At 35.3% G+C, this 13,657-nt stretch overlaps 1 protein-coding gene across 4 annotated transcripts; it reads left to right on the forward strand.

The window, feature by feature from the left end:
* The first annotated feature begins 336 nt into the window (after positions 1–336).
* On the forward strand, positions 337–12,365 carry LOC114289763 (uncharacterized). Of its 4 annotated transcripts, none has more exons than XM_082866816.1 (10): positions 337–702; positions 3,877–3,972; positions 4,154–4,228; positions 4,806–4,874; positions 5,771–5,847; positions 6,081–6,169; positions 10,296–10,425; positions 11,571–11,661; positions 11,750–11,902; positions 12,040–12,365. In XM_082866816.1, the coding sequence occupies exons 1-9, from the start codon at positions 352–354 to the stop codon at positions 11,876–11,878; spliced, it is 1,107 nt and encodes a 368-aa protein (XP_082722942.1). In that variant the 5' UTR covers positions 337–351; the 3' UTR covers positions 11,879–11,902; positions 12,040–12,365. The 4 variants fall into 4 exon arrangements, with proteins under 4 accessions (XP_082722942.1, XP_082722941.1, XP_082722944.1 ...); XM_082866815.1 differs by having other exon boundaries at positions 11,750–11,815; XM_082866818.1 differs by lacking the exon at positions 3,877–3,972.
* Positions 12,366–13,657: the final 1,292 nt, after the last annotated feature.

Below are 13,657 nucleotides of genomic sequence, written 5' to 3' on the forward strand. Positions count from 1 at the left end.
TGATGATGTTGTTGATGCAGTTGATGTTGCTGATGTAGTTAATGTTGCTGATGTTCGGAAAGGAGGGAAATTTAAAAAAGGCCTATAGTGAGCTTTTAACGTTCAAATAGGACTTATTAGTCTACAAAATTAAAAGGAGGACCAAATGGTTTAATAAATTAAAATTTGAGATTTATTGGTGTTTTGCCCATTTTTCTATTAAATAAAAAATTTAAAATTCAGAAAATGTCATTCAAATTTTTCCAAATTTCAATTTAATATAAATGATAGAAGGATTGGAAGTCAATTTTTATAATTTTTTTTTTTTTTTAATTTGATAGTGGTAAATAAATTGATGATGGATGGAAGCTGATGGGACAAAAATATGAGGCTAGAAGAGAGGATGAGAGGAAAAATGAATTGCAAGGAAAATCAGATTCCACGTCGTCGGGATTGCATATCCAAACAATCTACTCCCTCCTCGCGGCCAGCCTTATCGACTTAACCAACAAGACACAGAGAGAGAAGAAGAAGAAGAAGAAGAAGAAGACAACGTCGATGTCTGTGTCGCTCTCCTCTGCATCTCTATATGTGCCTAGTACTACTAGCAGTAGTAGTGCACACTTGAACTTGGCCTTTGAATTGAGGAAATGGCGGATCAGAGCTTCCTCCGCTGCTTCTTCTGGCGTCCAATTCACCACTCTCGAATCAGCCATTGCCGAGGTTCCTCTTTTATCTCCAATTTCAAGCCTTTCCAATTATTTGATGTCCCTTTTCATTAGTCATTGCTCAATGTCTCAGAGATTGGAGAAATTTCATAGGGATTTCCTTCTTTGGGGAAGAGTTTTTAACTTTAATTATGAGCTTTTTGAGAAGGGGTTTGGTTTATTTTGAATCATATTATCTCTCTTATTTTTTACATGTTTTTTTTAGAAAATGTAAAAAATTCAGTTTTTAATATGGGAGCAGCTTGCCTTCTGTCCGAGATCGGATTGACGGTGCTGTTCGGCCCGTGAGGGTCCACAGTTTCTTTTTGATAATCTGAATCATTCAATATTTAGAGCAAAAATCACGTTGATCGGATATTTAGATAACTATGTGATCAAATAAGTTTTGTATAAAAAAATAAATGGTGAACAAATTAACTGTTGAAAAAAAACTGATCTGATGAAATAGCTATCGATATCCGATCAATGTGATTTTTCACATGAATATAGTACTCGACAAGTTCTATACATTGAACGGCTCGAATTGTCAAAATGGGACCCGTGGTGGGCTCTACGGGCTGAACAGCACCGTCCAGTCTGATCTCGGACGGGAGGCAAGCTGCTTCCTTTTAATATAGGGTGTGTTTTCTTATTCACAAGGGTAGCTTGGGGATCCATAAGTTGGAGGCTTTCAACCAAGGTTTAAAAAAATAAATATATATATATATATATATATATCATTAAATTCGCAAATTAATTTCTCAGTCAATAATAGAATAAATTTATATGTGAAAAACGAAAACAAAATCAGAAGAAAATAGGATTTTATGGATATACTTTTTTTATATATATTGTTAAACAAGTAATGCTATATAAACAAAAATATTGTACAAAAGTAGGGCTATACAAACGAAACAACTAGTGCTATGTGAACATAATTTACATGTTTGTCACTGCAACATCATTTTGAAAGTAAATTCTGTAAGAAAATTTTGGCAATATATCATTTTCCTCGTAAAAAACATTACGTTAGTTTGGGCCTAAACATATAAAAATCTATGAAATACCAAGTGTACACACCCTCAAAAAAAAGTACATATCTCCACTTCTAACCGTTCGAATTTAAAAAAAGGAATTTGTGGGTTTACTTGCTTCATAGCTACCACCAGTATATATCATTATCTAATATCACTAAATTCGTAATTAAAAGCAACCACGATGAGTGATAATCAAACACAACTATGAATTATAAACATTTCTAATTTAATAATTGTGGTGAGGATTGAAAGTATTTTGGAAGGGTGGCTACCTTTGCAATTACAAACGAAAAGACCAAAACATGACGTAGTAATACAATTTTGCTATACAGGTTATCGAGGACTAGTATGGGAGGGATTGGGTAATTGGTCTAATAGAATAGCTATTGGGGGCCTTTTGGGATGGTTCTGTGGAAAGGAATTATGAGGTGGTTGGTTCATTTTGCTTAGAGGATTTTCTTTAAGATGGGTGATGGGAGAAGAGTGAGGTTCTGGTTAGATTCACAGTGTGGTTACAGACTTCTTTAGGAGGTATTTCTTGGTTTGAATCAGTTAATCACTGACTTTCATGTGAATGTGGGGGATTACTTAGAGGTGTCTTAGAGTGACATTGTGTGGAATCCACAGTTTCAGAGGGCTTTCAAGGGCGGGCACTCCAATCTACAAAGACCTATAATTCAGAGATAGAGTGGTGGTCATGATCTTTTGGCTTGGAGAGTTTCTTAACAAGTTTTTTCAGTTCAGTCTTTATACTGGGATATGTATGGTGACTGGGATTCTTCTTTTCCTTGGAAGGGTATATAAAGGAATAAGACTCCTAAGATTGATTTCTTTGGTTGGAGAACTTCTTTTCAGGCTATTCTCATTCTCACCATGGATAACCTTCAGTAAAGGTGCAAGTTGATTATTTATTGATGTTACACGTGTAAGCAAGTGGTGGAATTAGTGAATCACCTTGTTCATTGTCTGGTCGCAAGTGAGTGGACCTAATTTTCAGATTTTTGGTATAGTTTGGGTTATGCCTTATTTTTATTGATTTATGGAGCTCTAGATGCGCTAAGAGATCAGAGAGGAAGGCTTGGCAGACCACAACTTTATGTGCTCTGTGGACAATATGGACGGAGTGAAACAGGGGATCGTTTGATGGTGTCAAGCTTCCAATTTGTAGTTTGAAAGGATCTTTACTCCTTTCCTTAATTTTTATGATTGAGAGACTGCCGTTTTCTGTTTTTTTATTTTTTTATTGGCAAAAGTCAGTTGTTAGTAGTTATAGAATAGCACTTATGAGAGTTAGCCTCAACACCATTGCAAAGCACAAAGTGCTTGCCGCCTAATTCAACTCCCCCTTAGGGAGAGTTGAACCCATGACCTCCTCCTTGGTACTAAGCCCTTAGGAGAGTCATGGTGGCCAACTTAGCTAGGCCTCGTTGGTTGACTGCCCTTTTCTGTTGACTCTATTGTGCAGAGTTCATAGGTGATTTGTGCATGCCATTTGATGTATATCCTATTGGTTTTGGCTGTTGAGTGTATAATGTTCTTCCCCCCTAGGTGGCTCACTTTTGGGTTAATAAATTTTTCTTATCAGAAAATAATAATCAAAAGCTCTGAAACATTATAACTGAACAACAAACTGTTACTGTTTATTGGAAGCTTCAGGCATATAGTGTTACATGAGTTCTTTTGTCATTTTACAGCATCAGTTGAACCAGTTTTAGATGGATAAATGTTTATTACATTTGTATTTTTTCTAGTTATATTGAGTCCTTTGCACTATTGGTAGTGGTGAGCTAATATCAATTAGTTTGTGCAAGTCTAGAATTGGGTGATTACAGTGGTTTACAAATGTGATGGCTTACAGAGTTGGACATTTATTCTTGTATTTTTTTAAACATTTGTTTTCTCACTTCTATCAGTTTGAGTAAGATATTACTGAAAGCAAAAGAGATGTTTCCTGTGTTTTTAATTTTTATTTAAACTTAAACTTCTTTACTCCAAAATAAAGAGATATTGAACACCGAAAGACATGCTTAAGGTTCTACCTAGTGCACAAGGCATTCCTGTGGACATCTAGAACAAGCTATGGGAAAATTGTATGTTGTCTCTGATGACAGTGCGTAGAAGTTTTACTGAAGTAACTCTATGATTTGCTGCAGAAAGACAGTGATGCTGTCAAAGAGGCACTTGATCAGCTGAGTGAAGTTGGTTGGGCAAACAAATGGAGTTCTCAACCATATGTATCACGTCGTATGGTCAGTGTCCATAACAAGTGTGAAGTTCTGGGAAAGTGCTACTCAAACATTAGCCACATCTACAAATCTATGCATAAATGTACATAAATAATGTACATCTGTTTACTGCTTTGAAAACTTTATTAATTAATGTACTTGGTATCAAAATATGTAGTTTAACCGTTTCAAATTTATGCGGCAGACCTCTCTTCGGGAGCTGACAACTCTTGGAATTAAAAACGCAGAGAACCTTGCAATCCCAAGTGTTAGAAATGATGTAAGTTGCACTGCACTAAATATTTTGTTTAACCTGTAGCAATAGAAGAGCATACAAACCATTGCATAAATTTCATTATGTATTTTTTGGGACTACCATTAATTATTTGGTATAATGGATGAGTTTTGAGTTTTCCACGTGGTTTAAAATCGTGTTCTGAAAGCATGACTTGATGAAACGACCTAGTTATAGGAAAAAGAAGTTAAGAACATGTGTTTGGGAAAAAAGATTCCAAGCCACTGGTTTGCTAAAAAACTAGATTAGTTTTTGCGGCATAAATTGGGGCAAGAACTTGAACAGGACAGCATTTTACCTTATTCCAACATCAGCAGGATACACTATGCATCGGGATGTCAATATATTTTGCCAGTTTTCAACATGTATTCTTTGTTCTATTGTCCTCTTACCAGTTTCTAAGTGATTGAAATTATTGAAATTCTAATATTGCATTAAGACTAGAATTTGATGACACCTGTGCCTTCCATTTGATTTTCTTTTCTTATTTTTGCAAGACTTAAACCATCATAATTCGTAAATATTATGTTCTCCATGAATTTGATTTAATTCAGTGATGCAGGCAGCTTTTCTCTTTACGGTGGTAGGGACAACAGGCTTTTTGGGTGTTCTTGCCGGTCAGCTTCCTGGGGTAACTTCACATAATATCCTCTTTCTCTGTAGATGTCCATAAACATTAATAAACTGTCATAAGAAATAATTTCAAATTCATATTATGTAGAGTTCTGAATTTCTCTTTTTTTAATCTATTGATTATTTTCTATAAGTTTCAAGGAACAAAGGATAAAGGAAGTACAATTGTAGCTGTGGATTATGCTCATAGAAGCTTCTTTCATTCCTTTCTTATCAGATGGCTGCTTCTATGACTTTTGATATGTTTTAAAGACATTATAGAAATATAACAAATACAAGCTACATGTTTTTTGTAGAGTATCTCACATAATATATGAGATAGTTTTTATAAGGTTAATTACACAAAGACCCCCTTAACTATTGGTGAGTGTCACTTTGTCCTCTTGATTTATGAACCCGTACATATTGATCCCTTCAACCATGAAAATCGTACAAATACGCACCTTTTTAGAGGTGGTCTGGAGGGGGTGAAAGTATTTTTATAGTTGAAGGGGTCAAAATGGATGAGTTTATAGATCAAAGGGGTAAAGTGATATTTGTTAATAGTTGAAGGGGTCTTCGTGTAATTAACCCTTTTTTGTACTCACCTGTTCATGCGTGTATATAGTTTTACCCTGAACATTGGGTCACTGACCTGTTTCATTTTCTTTGTGTTGTCTACTATATATTATGATTGGCACATTTTAGTTCCTTTATTGTGAGTAATGATTCTAATGTCTTTAATGTTCAACTCATCTGGGTAATGAATAAAGATATTTGTTTTGCACTAATATGTATTATGGTTAGGCTGTCAGACTAATGCATTTTATTTTATTTTTTTGTAAGGAGAATGGAAGGAAATTGAGGCATTTTCACATCTACTAACATTCTTATCCACATGTAATTGTCACTTAGGATTGGGGCTTCTTTGTGCCATACTTGATTGGGAGCATTTCTTTAGTAGTTTTGGCTGTGGGAAGCATTTCACCTGGGTAAGTTGTTAGGCATTAACTACGTTATTTCCTTACTACAGGCTGTCTTGAATATGTCAACAAACCTTTCAATTTTGAATTACCATGATGTTTAAATCAAAATATTGTATAATTGTTAGCTCAGTTGGGCACTTTTAAATTGTATAATGAATTATTGAAGAAGAGCACAGTTGAGGGCTGACAGAGAATTTCGGGATCCTTGTTCTAAAGATGATTTTACATGTTTAATATAGGCTTCTTCAAGCTGCCATTGGTGGATTTTCATCACTTTTTCCTGATTACCAGGATAGGATTGCTAGACATGAAGCAGCTCATTTCTTAGGTAATTTCTCTTTGTTGGGCTTAAAACGCAAACTATGGCTAGTATTGCATAAAAACATTTGAAACTACAGTGGCATAATGGGGAGTAGCGCAATGTATCTTCCTTTTTGTTGCAGTTTATTTTAAAAAAAATAGACCTATTCGTCCAAGTACAAACTTCTATCTCTGAATAGGTGAGATGACGTGGACTCTTTTATTACTATATTATGACATTAGGAACATATCTATAGAGATGGAACATGTTGTTTCTCTTTCTTGATCCATGTGCATGTGCAGTTTTGGATGCACATTGTAGTACTAGTGCTTAGGTTCATTTTCATGCAATTAAATCACTTAGTGATTTTCAAGGTTCAAACTATTATTAAAGGATTGTCAAAGGGGGAAAAAAAGTATTGATAAGCCTGTTGACACATCTTTGGAGGATCTGGAGTTCCTCGTACGGCTTTTGGATGGTGTCTCTGCTTCTGGATCTTTCGCAGATCGTGTTCCTTTAGCCATTGTGCATCTAGGGTTTTCCTGATGGGTTCCTTGCAGATGCTTGTGCCGCCTTGGATCTGGGGTTTTCTCCCAAATCCTCGTGTTGCTGTTGGATCTGGACAAAACCGAAGGCTATGACAATAGTGGATTTCTCTCTCTCTCTCTCTCTCTCTCTCTCTCTCTTTCTTCTATTCTCCCCTCTGTTCAAGTGAAAGACAATGGTTGTGGAGGGGGCTAGGCTTTTCTGGATTTTTTTATAGGTGGATGAGAGGGTTGTCAGGGTGGAGCAAGTTGTGGCGGAGGACGGAGCAATGGCGGCTATGGTGGAAGGTGGCTGTGCAAGGTTGTTGTGGCCGGGATTTGGGCATGGGGAGGGGAAGCTGGTGTAAAGAAAGGGGATGAGAGAGAAGGGGTTGGCATAATGGGAACGGTAATGTTGTCCCCAAAAATTTGATTTTCATGTCTTTGAAATTATTGTTTTTCCATTCACGTTTTTGGTAATTTTGAAATATTCTCCCATTGAGTTGATATTATTTTGTTCCTTGAGATTTCCACTAATATGAAATTATAAGATAGTAAAAAATAAATATTTATTACCTTATGTAATTGATTAGTTAATAAAATTATTTTTAAACAACAATCAAATATACCAAAAAAAAATTATATGTATAGCTATGGGAACCTAATAAAAATAATTAAAAATCTAATTTTAAAAATTTCAGAATAAAAATAAATAATTTTAATTTAATAAAGGGTTTGAGTAGGAAGGAAATTTCTAGATTAATTGATATGGGATTGTTCATTATTGGCTATATTATATTAGAACTTTATGTAAATAGGAAACTATTAATAATAAATCATATATAGTATTTCATATTTTTAAAATACCACATCATAAGGGTATCAAATGTTTAAGGGTAAACACTACTTTTAAGACCATATCAATGATTTCAAGGTATAAAGTACATCTTAAAGAAAGGAGAAATTGAAGTGCTGATAATTTTTGTAATGCCAGGAGTGAGTCATGATTCTCAAATCAAATGGTGGCTTTCTGGTTGAGTAACTGTGATAACCCTGTTCCATATTATGCTAATTAATCTTAATTACGAATGTGATTATGTGTTTGATATGATTTTGAGTGCCATTTATATGAATATATGTGGTTTTGAATATCTATCTGTTCACCGTAGGGAAATCTGTTTGACTTTCTGCTTTGGAATTTACATTGAAGGCCCTATCGGCCACAGAAACCAAAATTGACTACGCCATTGTGATTGGCGTAATTTTTAGAGCCTACGGTAAAATTTAATTGAAAATTGATTCGGATCAAAATAATCAGATTCAGAATAGCTAATTAAAGCACCATTACTTAATTTTAAGTGATTTGATTAAGGGAGCCTATAAATAGGCCAACTTACACTCACACTCATTGGTTTTGAGTTCAAAATCTGAGTTTATACTTTAGTGAGAGAGAGAGGCCGGCTCTAGAGAGAGAATGGGGGAGAATTGTGCAATTTTGGCTCAAGGCTTGAAAATTTGAAGTTAAACTCAAAGAACTTGAGTGTTTGAAGCTCCTAGGTGAGTAATCAACCCCTAATTCATGAGTTTGAGTTGTGATTTTGTGAATTAAAGATTAAATGGTAATGAAGAACATGAGTTGTGTGGATTTTGACGAGATATGCACATGCATGCATAGAATTGCTATGAATTGCCATAAATTTGCATAATCTAACATGTAGCATGTCAATTATAAAAGATTGAGAGTTGGATCATACATGCAAGCATGGTTTTGTTGAGTTTCATGAGAATGAACACCATTTGCACCATTTGAAATAGAAATGAAGTTAAAATTGGCATGCATGTTTGATTATTGAAGATATGGAGCTTATATAAGGTTTGAATGCATGATCCATGATTATACAAAGAAATGTTGATTAATTTTGAAGAATTGGACCATGATTTTGAATGATTGGCCTCATGTTGCTTACATCCATATGCTATATGATGTATTTGCATGTTTTGGACCGAAATTATGAGCTTTGGACCTTTGAAGGTCGAGTTTGAACTTGAAGAACAGTTTTGGAAAACCCAGAATTTGGCATGTCCGCTCGAGCGGGGAAAGCGCCGCTCGAGCGTGAAATATGAACTCCCAGAACTTTTTGCAGCCATAGATGTCCGCTCGAGCGGGTAAGTTCACGCTCGAGTAGGGAGCTATGTAGAGTGGCTTTCAGCTCGAGTGTCCGAAGTCACGCTCGGGCGTAAAAATGAGGTAACCAGTACTTTTGTAAACCATGAGGGTCCGCTCGAGCGGGGGAACCCACGCTTGAGCGGGGACCCCTGTTTCAAAAAATTTGTAAAGGTGTTACTGTGTTTCATTTTCCGTTCTCTTTCACTTCTAAGTACTCTTAGGCGTGCACTGAGCATTATGAATGAATTAAAAGAATAAGAAAGAGGCCTAAGAGGGATGTATGAATTAAGAACAGATTGAATCGTTTGTGACCCGTATGTGTTATGTAATGTGTAAGGTCGAGCTCAAGGGTGAATCCACCGGGAGAACACTGTGAGTAATATCTTAGTAAAAATATTTTGAAGTATGTTAATTGTCCAATTGCTTATTATAAGTCTTATAAGTTTGTTAATTTGGATATGAATGAATGGCCAGAGGCCGTTGGATATGAATGAATGGGCCAATGAGTGGGCCGGAGGCCGTTGGACATGAATGATTGGGCCAAAGGCCGTTTGATATACATGAATGAATTGGGCTCGAGGCCGTTCGTTTAAGAACAAAGTGGGCCAGAGGCCGTTTGATATGTTCGGGCTTGAATCGCCTAATGTGCTGAATAATACACGAAGTAGAATACTAAATGGGCCCAAGGCCGTTTGATATGTGTGAATCTCATTCATGTACTTTCTTTATTTGATATTATTCACTGGGCTTTCGCTCACGCTCATTCATGTGTATGTAAGTGAGCCAAGGGATGTCCAAACCCAGCCTCGGTGAAATATGTGAGAAACAGTCAAGGTTTTGAGGAGTTAACCCAACGTCTCACGCACGAGACTTGTCTTCGCCTCTTTTGTTCTTTTGTTATAGTTTTGTTACGTTGGCAAAAACATTGAACTACTTTTGTATATAAACTTTGGGTTTGACTGACTTAGACTCGAATGATCCTAAATATACAGTTTATATGTTAACTTCCCTTTTGATGTGAGTTATTAACGAATACTTATGTGAAATGTTATGAGGTGCATATAAGCACAGCTCTATGGACAAAGTTTTAAATATGCTTCCGTTTGGCCCCTTTACTCTGATGAGTTATGTCTTATATGGTTTGAGGCCGTAGGTAATCTCTTGATTACTGGCCGGTTATGTCTTTAACCCATAGGGGCGGGTTCGAGTCATGACAGTAACCATGTCTTATGGTGCTCTTGAGCATTTGTTAGGATCATTTTTAAAATTTGATACTCCAAATTCCTTGCCCTTGCTCTTCAGTCTCATGCATGGGCACCATGACTTACCATATGGTTATACCAACTTCGTGCAAGATCACCTTATTTAACAATTTGCATATATGTGATTTTTCCATCTCTTCTTTAATTTCTTCTCCATTTGGGGTTGCATGATTTGACAAAACTTCCCCTGTGAATTTCAGTTGCCTACTTGCTTGGCCTTCCTATACTCGGATATTCTTTGGATATTGGGAAAGAGCATGTTAATCTCATTGACAAAAAGCTGGAAAAGCTCATATACAGTGGGCAGCTTGATGCAAAGGAACTGGACAGGTACAAGTATGACAGCTGTAGTTTCCATAACTCCAGTTTCACTCTGTGGCTTGTCTTTTCTTTCTCCACAACTTTTATTTTTCCTCAGTTAATCACCACTGTATGTCTTGGTTCATCAAATTCATAAGGGTGAAATGTATGAGGTCTTAGTTTACATTGATAGTGCTGCATGCTTCGATATTAATGTAATAACATCTTGAGCCTGTCCCTATTTTTGCCATTGTTCCTTCAGTTCAAGTGCGATAGAGACTTTGTTCAAGCTGAAGGTGCCACTAAAATGACGAAAGACAATAAAAAAATGGCCATAGGTATAGATGAGGGTTATGCTATACGAACAAAATTTGTATACATAATCATATATGCCTTATTCACGTCCATTCATTGGAAAACAAGAAGCCTATCACTGTGATTCATAAGTGCAAAAATATTATTGTCACATGATTTTGTTGGAGTTTTCTGCACAAAAATTCTAAACTTGGCTTCTTTTTTTAACAAAATGGGCATGTCATTAGTTTTCTTGCAATTTTAATGCAGTTTTTTTAGCATAAGCCAAATAAGAGATACGTTAAGCCTTTATTTTATATTATCTTATTTTTATGTACTTCAATATTTTCCTGTTGTTGCGCAATTCTAAAACAAGTAAGAGATAAGTTACGCTTTTCTTTTCTTTTCTTCTTCTTCTTATTTTAATGTACTTCGATATTTTCCCGTTTAAAAATTAGAATACCGCTCACGAAAGTCTAATTGTGGGTTAGAAAAATTGACTAACCATGATCATGTCTTACTCTTCAGTTTCATGTTGGCATGTGAAGATAGTTTCTATTTCACATGTTTCCTAAGTTCTTACAACTTGATTGGTTCCATACGAGCCTTATCAATGTTCTCTCCATTTTGTGTCGGACAAACTGAATTCCCTAATGTAATATCCATTCAAGTTTCTACCAACTGTTGAAGCATGAAGGCACAAAAGGGCAACTTTATAAGGTCACTAAAATGTTAAAGCATAAAGGCACAGAAAGGCAACTTTATAAGGTCACTAAAATGTTAAAATCTAAGATGGAGGTTTCTTATATCAAAATGACGTGAATTCTTGAGACTCACTATTTATAAGTAGAGATGATATCAAGAGTAATTATCTTTCTCAGGTTGGCAGTTGTAGCTATGGCTGGACTGGCAGCTGAAGGTTTGCAATATGATAAAGTGGTCGGTCAATCTGCTGATCTTTTCACTCTTCAGGTTTGTAAATATTATTGGCCTGAAGTCAAGTTGTATATAGATCTTACTTGACCTTTGGTCTTTTAATAATTTCCTTTTCTCTTCCCAGAGGTTGATAAACAGGAGCAAGCCGCAGCTTAGCAAAGAACAGCAGCAAAATCTTACCAGATGGGCTGTGAGTGTTTCTATCATGCAACCAATTCACATGTTTTACTTGCATTTTGCATTACAATCTTGACTTAGAAATTCTTCTGTTTCAAGGGTAGGTATATAAACTTAACACTTTTTGTTTTTTTTTTTGGTTGAAAAAAATAAGAAAAAAAATGGTGTTTTTTTTTCAACAATCATAACACAATGTTTTCTAGTGAAGAATGCTGATGACCGGGGGAAATAATGCAGGTTCTGTTTGCTGGATCCCTTTTAAAAAATAACAAGGTAATTCATGAGTCCCTAATGTCGGCAATGTCGAAGAAGGCAACTGTGTTAGAGTGCATTGAAGCAATTGAGAAGGCTGCATAATGATTAAAACATACCGACAGTTGTAATATTATTTCAAGAATAAGGGCACTTTAGTATGTTTAGTTCCTTGTTTCCTAATTAGATTTTAGGTCTTGGTATATATACGTAGTGACGTAATTATTTGATCTGATTTGAATTATGTCTGAAGATAAATTGGAAGCCATTAGCATTCATATGAACGGAGAAAATTATTCGTATTGGTCCAATGTTTTCAAGAACTTTATCCTTGGAAAGGACCAATGGGGCTATCTGACTGGCTCAACGTGTAGACCCACATATTCTAAGGCCGAGGGTTATCACGTGGTTGTTTACACATGGTAAAGGGTTTATGGCTAAGTCCTCAATATTTATAGTCCAACTAAAAGATAAAAATAAGAAGGAAATAAATTCTGAAAAAATCCAAAATTAAACTATTAATTCCCTAAATAAAATATCTCTAAATAAATCAAGCTAACTAAATTAATTCTAATTTTTCTGCGCCCGCCTCATATAAGTGCAATGAATCTTGGGCTATAAAGTACTAATACTTCAAAACAAGTGTCGTAGCAGTATCAAACGCACGGACATGGCAAGAGCACATAAGGGACGCGTCCCTTTTTATTTAGTTAAGTTGTTTTTAGGGAACACATCAGAAACACACCAACTATTTTTTTTTCCACTCTTCATTATTTTATGGATGTTGGATGTTGAATGTTTTTTACTTTTTATTTAGATTTGAATAATTAATAGATCATTCATAACTATAGACTAACCATAAGAGTTAATTTGAGAAAGAGTTTTTTTTATATTGAATTAGTGTTAGATTTTATTATTTTCGATTGTTTGGAGATGTAATATTAATCTACATAGCAAATAAAAATAAATAAAAATTATTGGCATGTTCTTGCCATGCCTGTGTCTCCATTTTTTTTAAATCGCAATGTTCTGTGTCCATATCCGTGCTTCTTGGACCTCGGGCTTCTGCATGTGACCCCATCACTAAGTTAATTGGATCAAGGAAGCACATTGAACACGTTCATTTACCTATGCAAAGGTTATATTCATGTGCATTTCTCTGAGCATCGATAATACTTGTGTTTTATTTTGGTACATTAGAGGCTGCAACTTGAGAGAAGGAATAATGAGATTTCTGATATTATTATTATTGAGATATCTGCCACTTAGCTTAAGAATTGGGATCAAGTATTAAAGAATGGACTATATTTTTTAATTTTTCCTTTTTAAGCATACACCTAAGTGATTAAGCGTTTAAGTTTTCACAATTGGATAATCAATGCCCACACAATTGGATTAAGCGTTTAAGTATTAAAGAATTTTTGGATTTGAACAGAGTACTTAGACATCTTAAAGCATAAAGCCTTCCACAATTAACAATTGGCTTTAACAGAACAGTTGGCATTAAGGAAATTATTTTGGTACATGTACATGATATAGTGACCATTTTAATTGTGGAGTTTTGGGGACTTTACTGGTTACTTGAACTAAGTTATTTGCGGTG

This window comes from Camellia sinensis, chromosome 4, assembly GCF_055761805.1.
Source record: "Camellia sinensis isolate YWXY chromosome 4, ASM5576180v1, whole genome shotgun sequence".
Taxonomy (NCBI): Eukaryota; Viridiplantae; Streptophyta; class Magnoliopsida; order Ericales; family Theaceae; genus Camellia; species Camellia sinensis.

Coding starts and splice junctions, on each gene's coding strand:
- LOC114289763 (XM_082866815.1), top strand. CDS start 352: ATGGGACAAAAATATGAGGCTAGAAGAGAGGATGAGAGGAAAAATGAA. Junction 703..3,876: donor TCGAATCAGCCATTGCCGAG/GTTCCTCTTTTA, acceptor GATTTGCTGCAG/AAAGACAGTGATGCTGTCAA. Junction 4,229..4,805: donor TCCCAAGTGTTAGAAATGAT/GTAAGTTGCACT, acceptor TCAGTGATGCAG/GCAGCTTTTCTCTTTACGGT.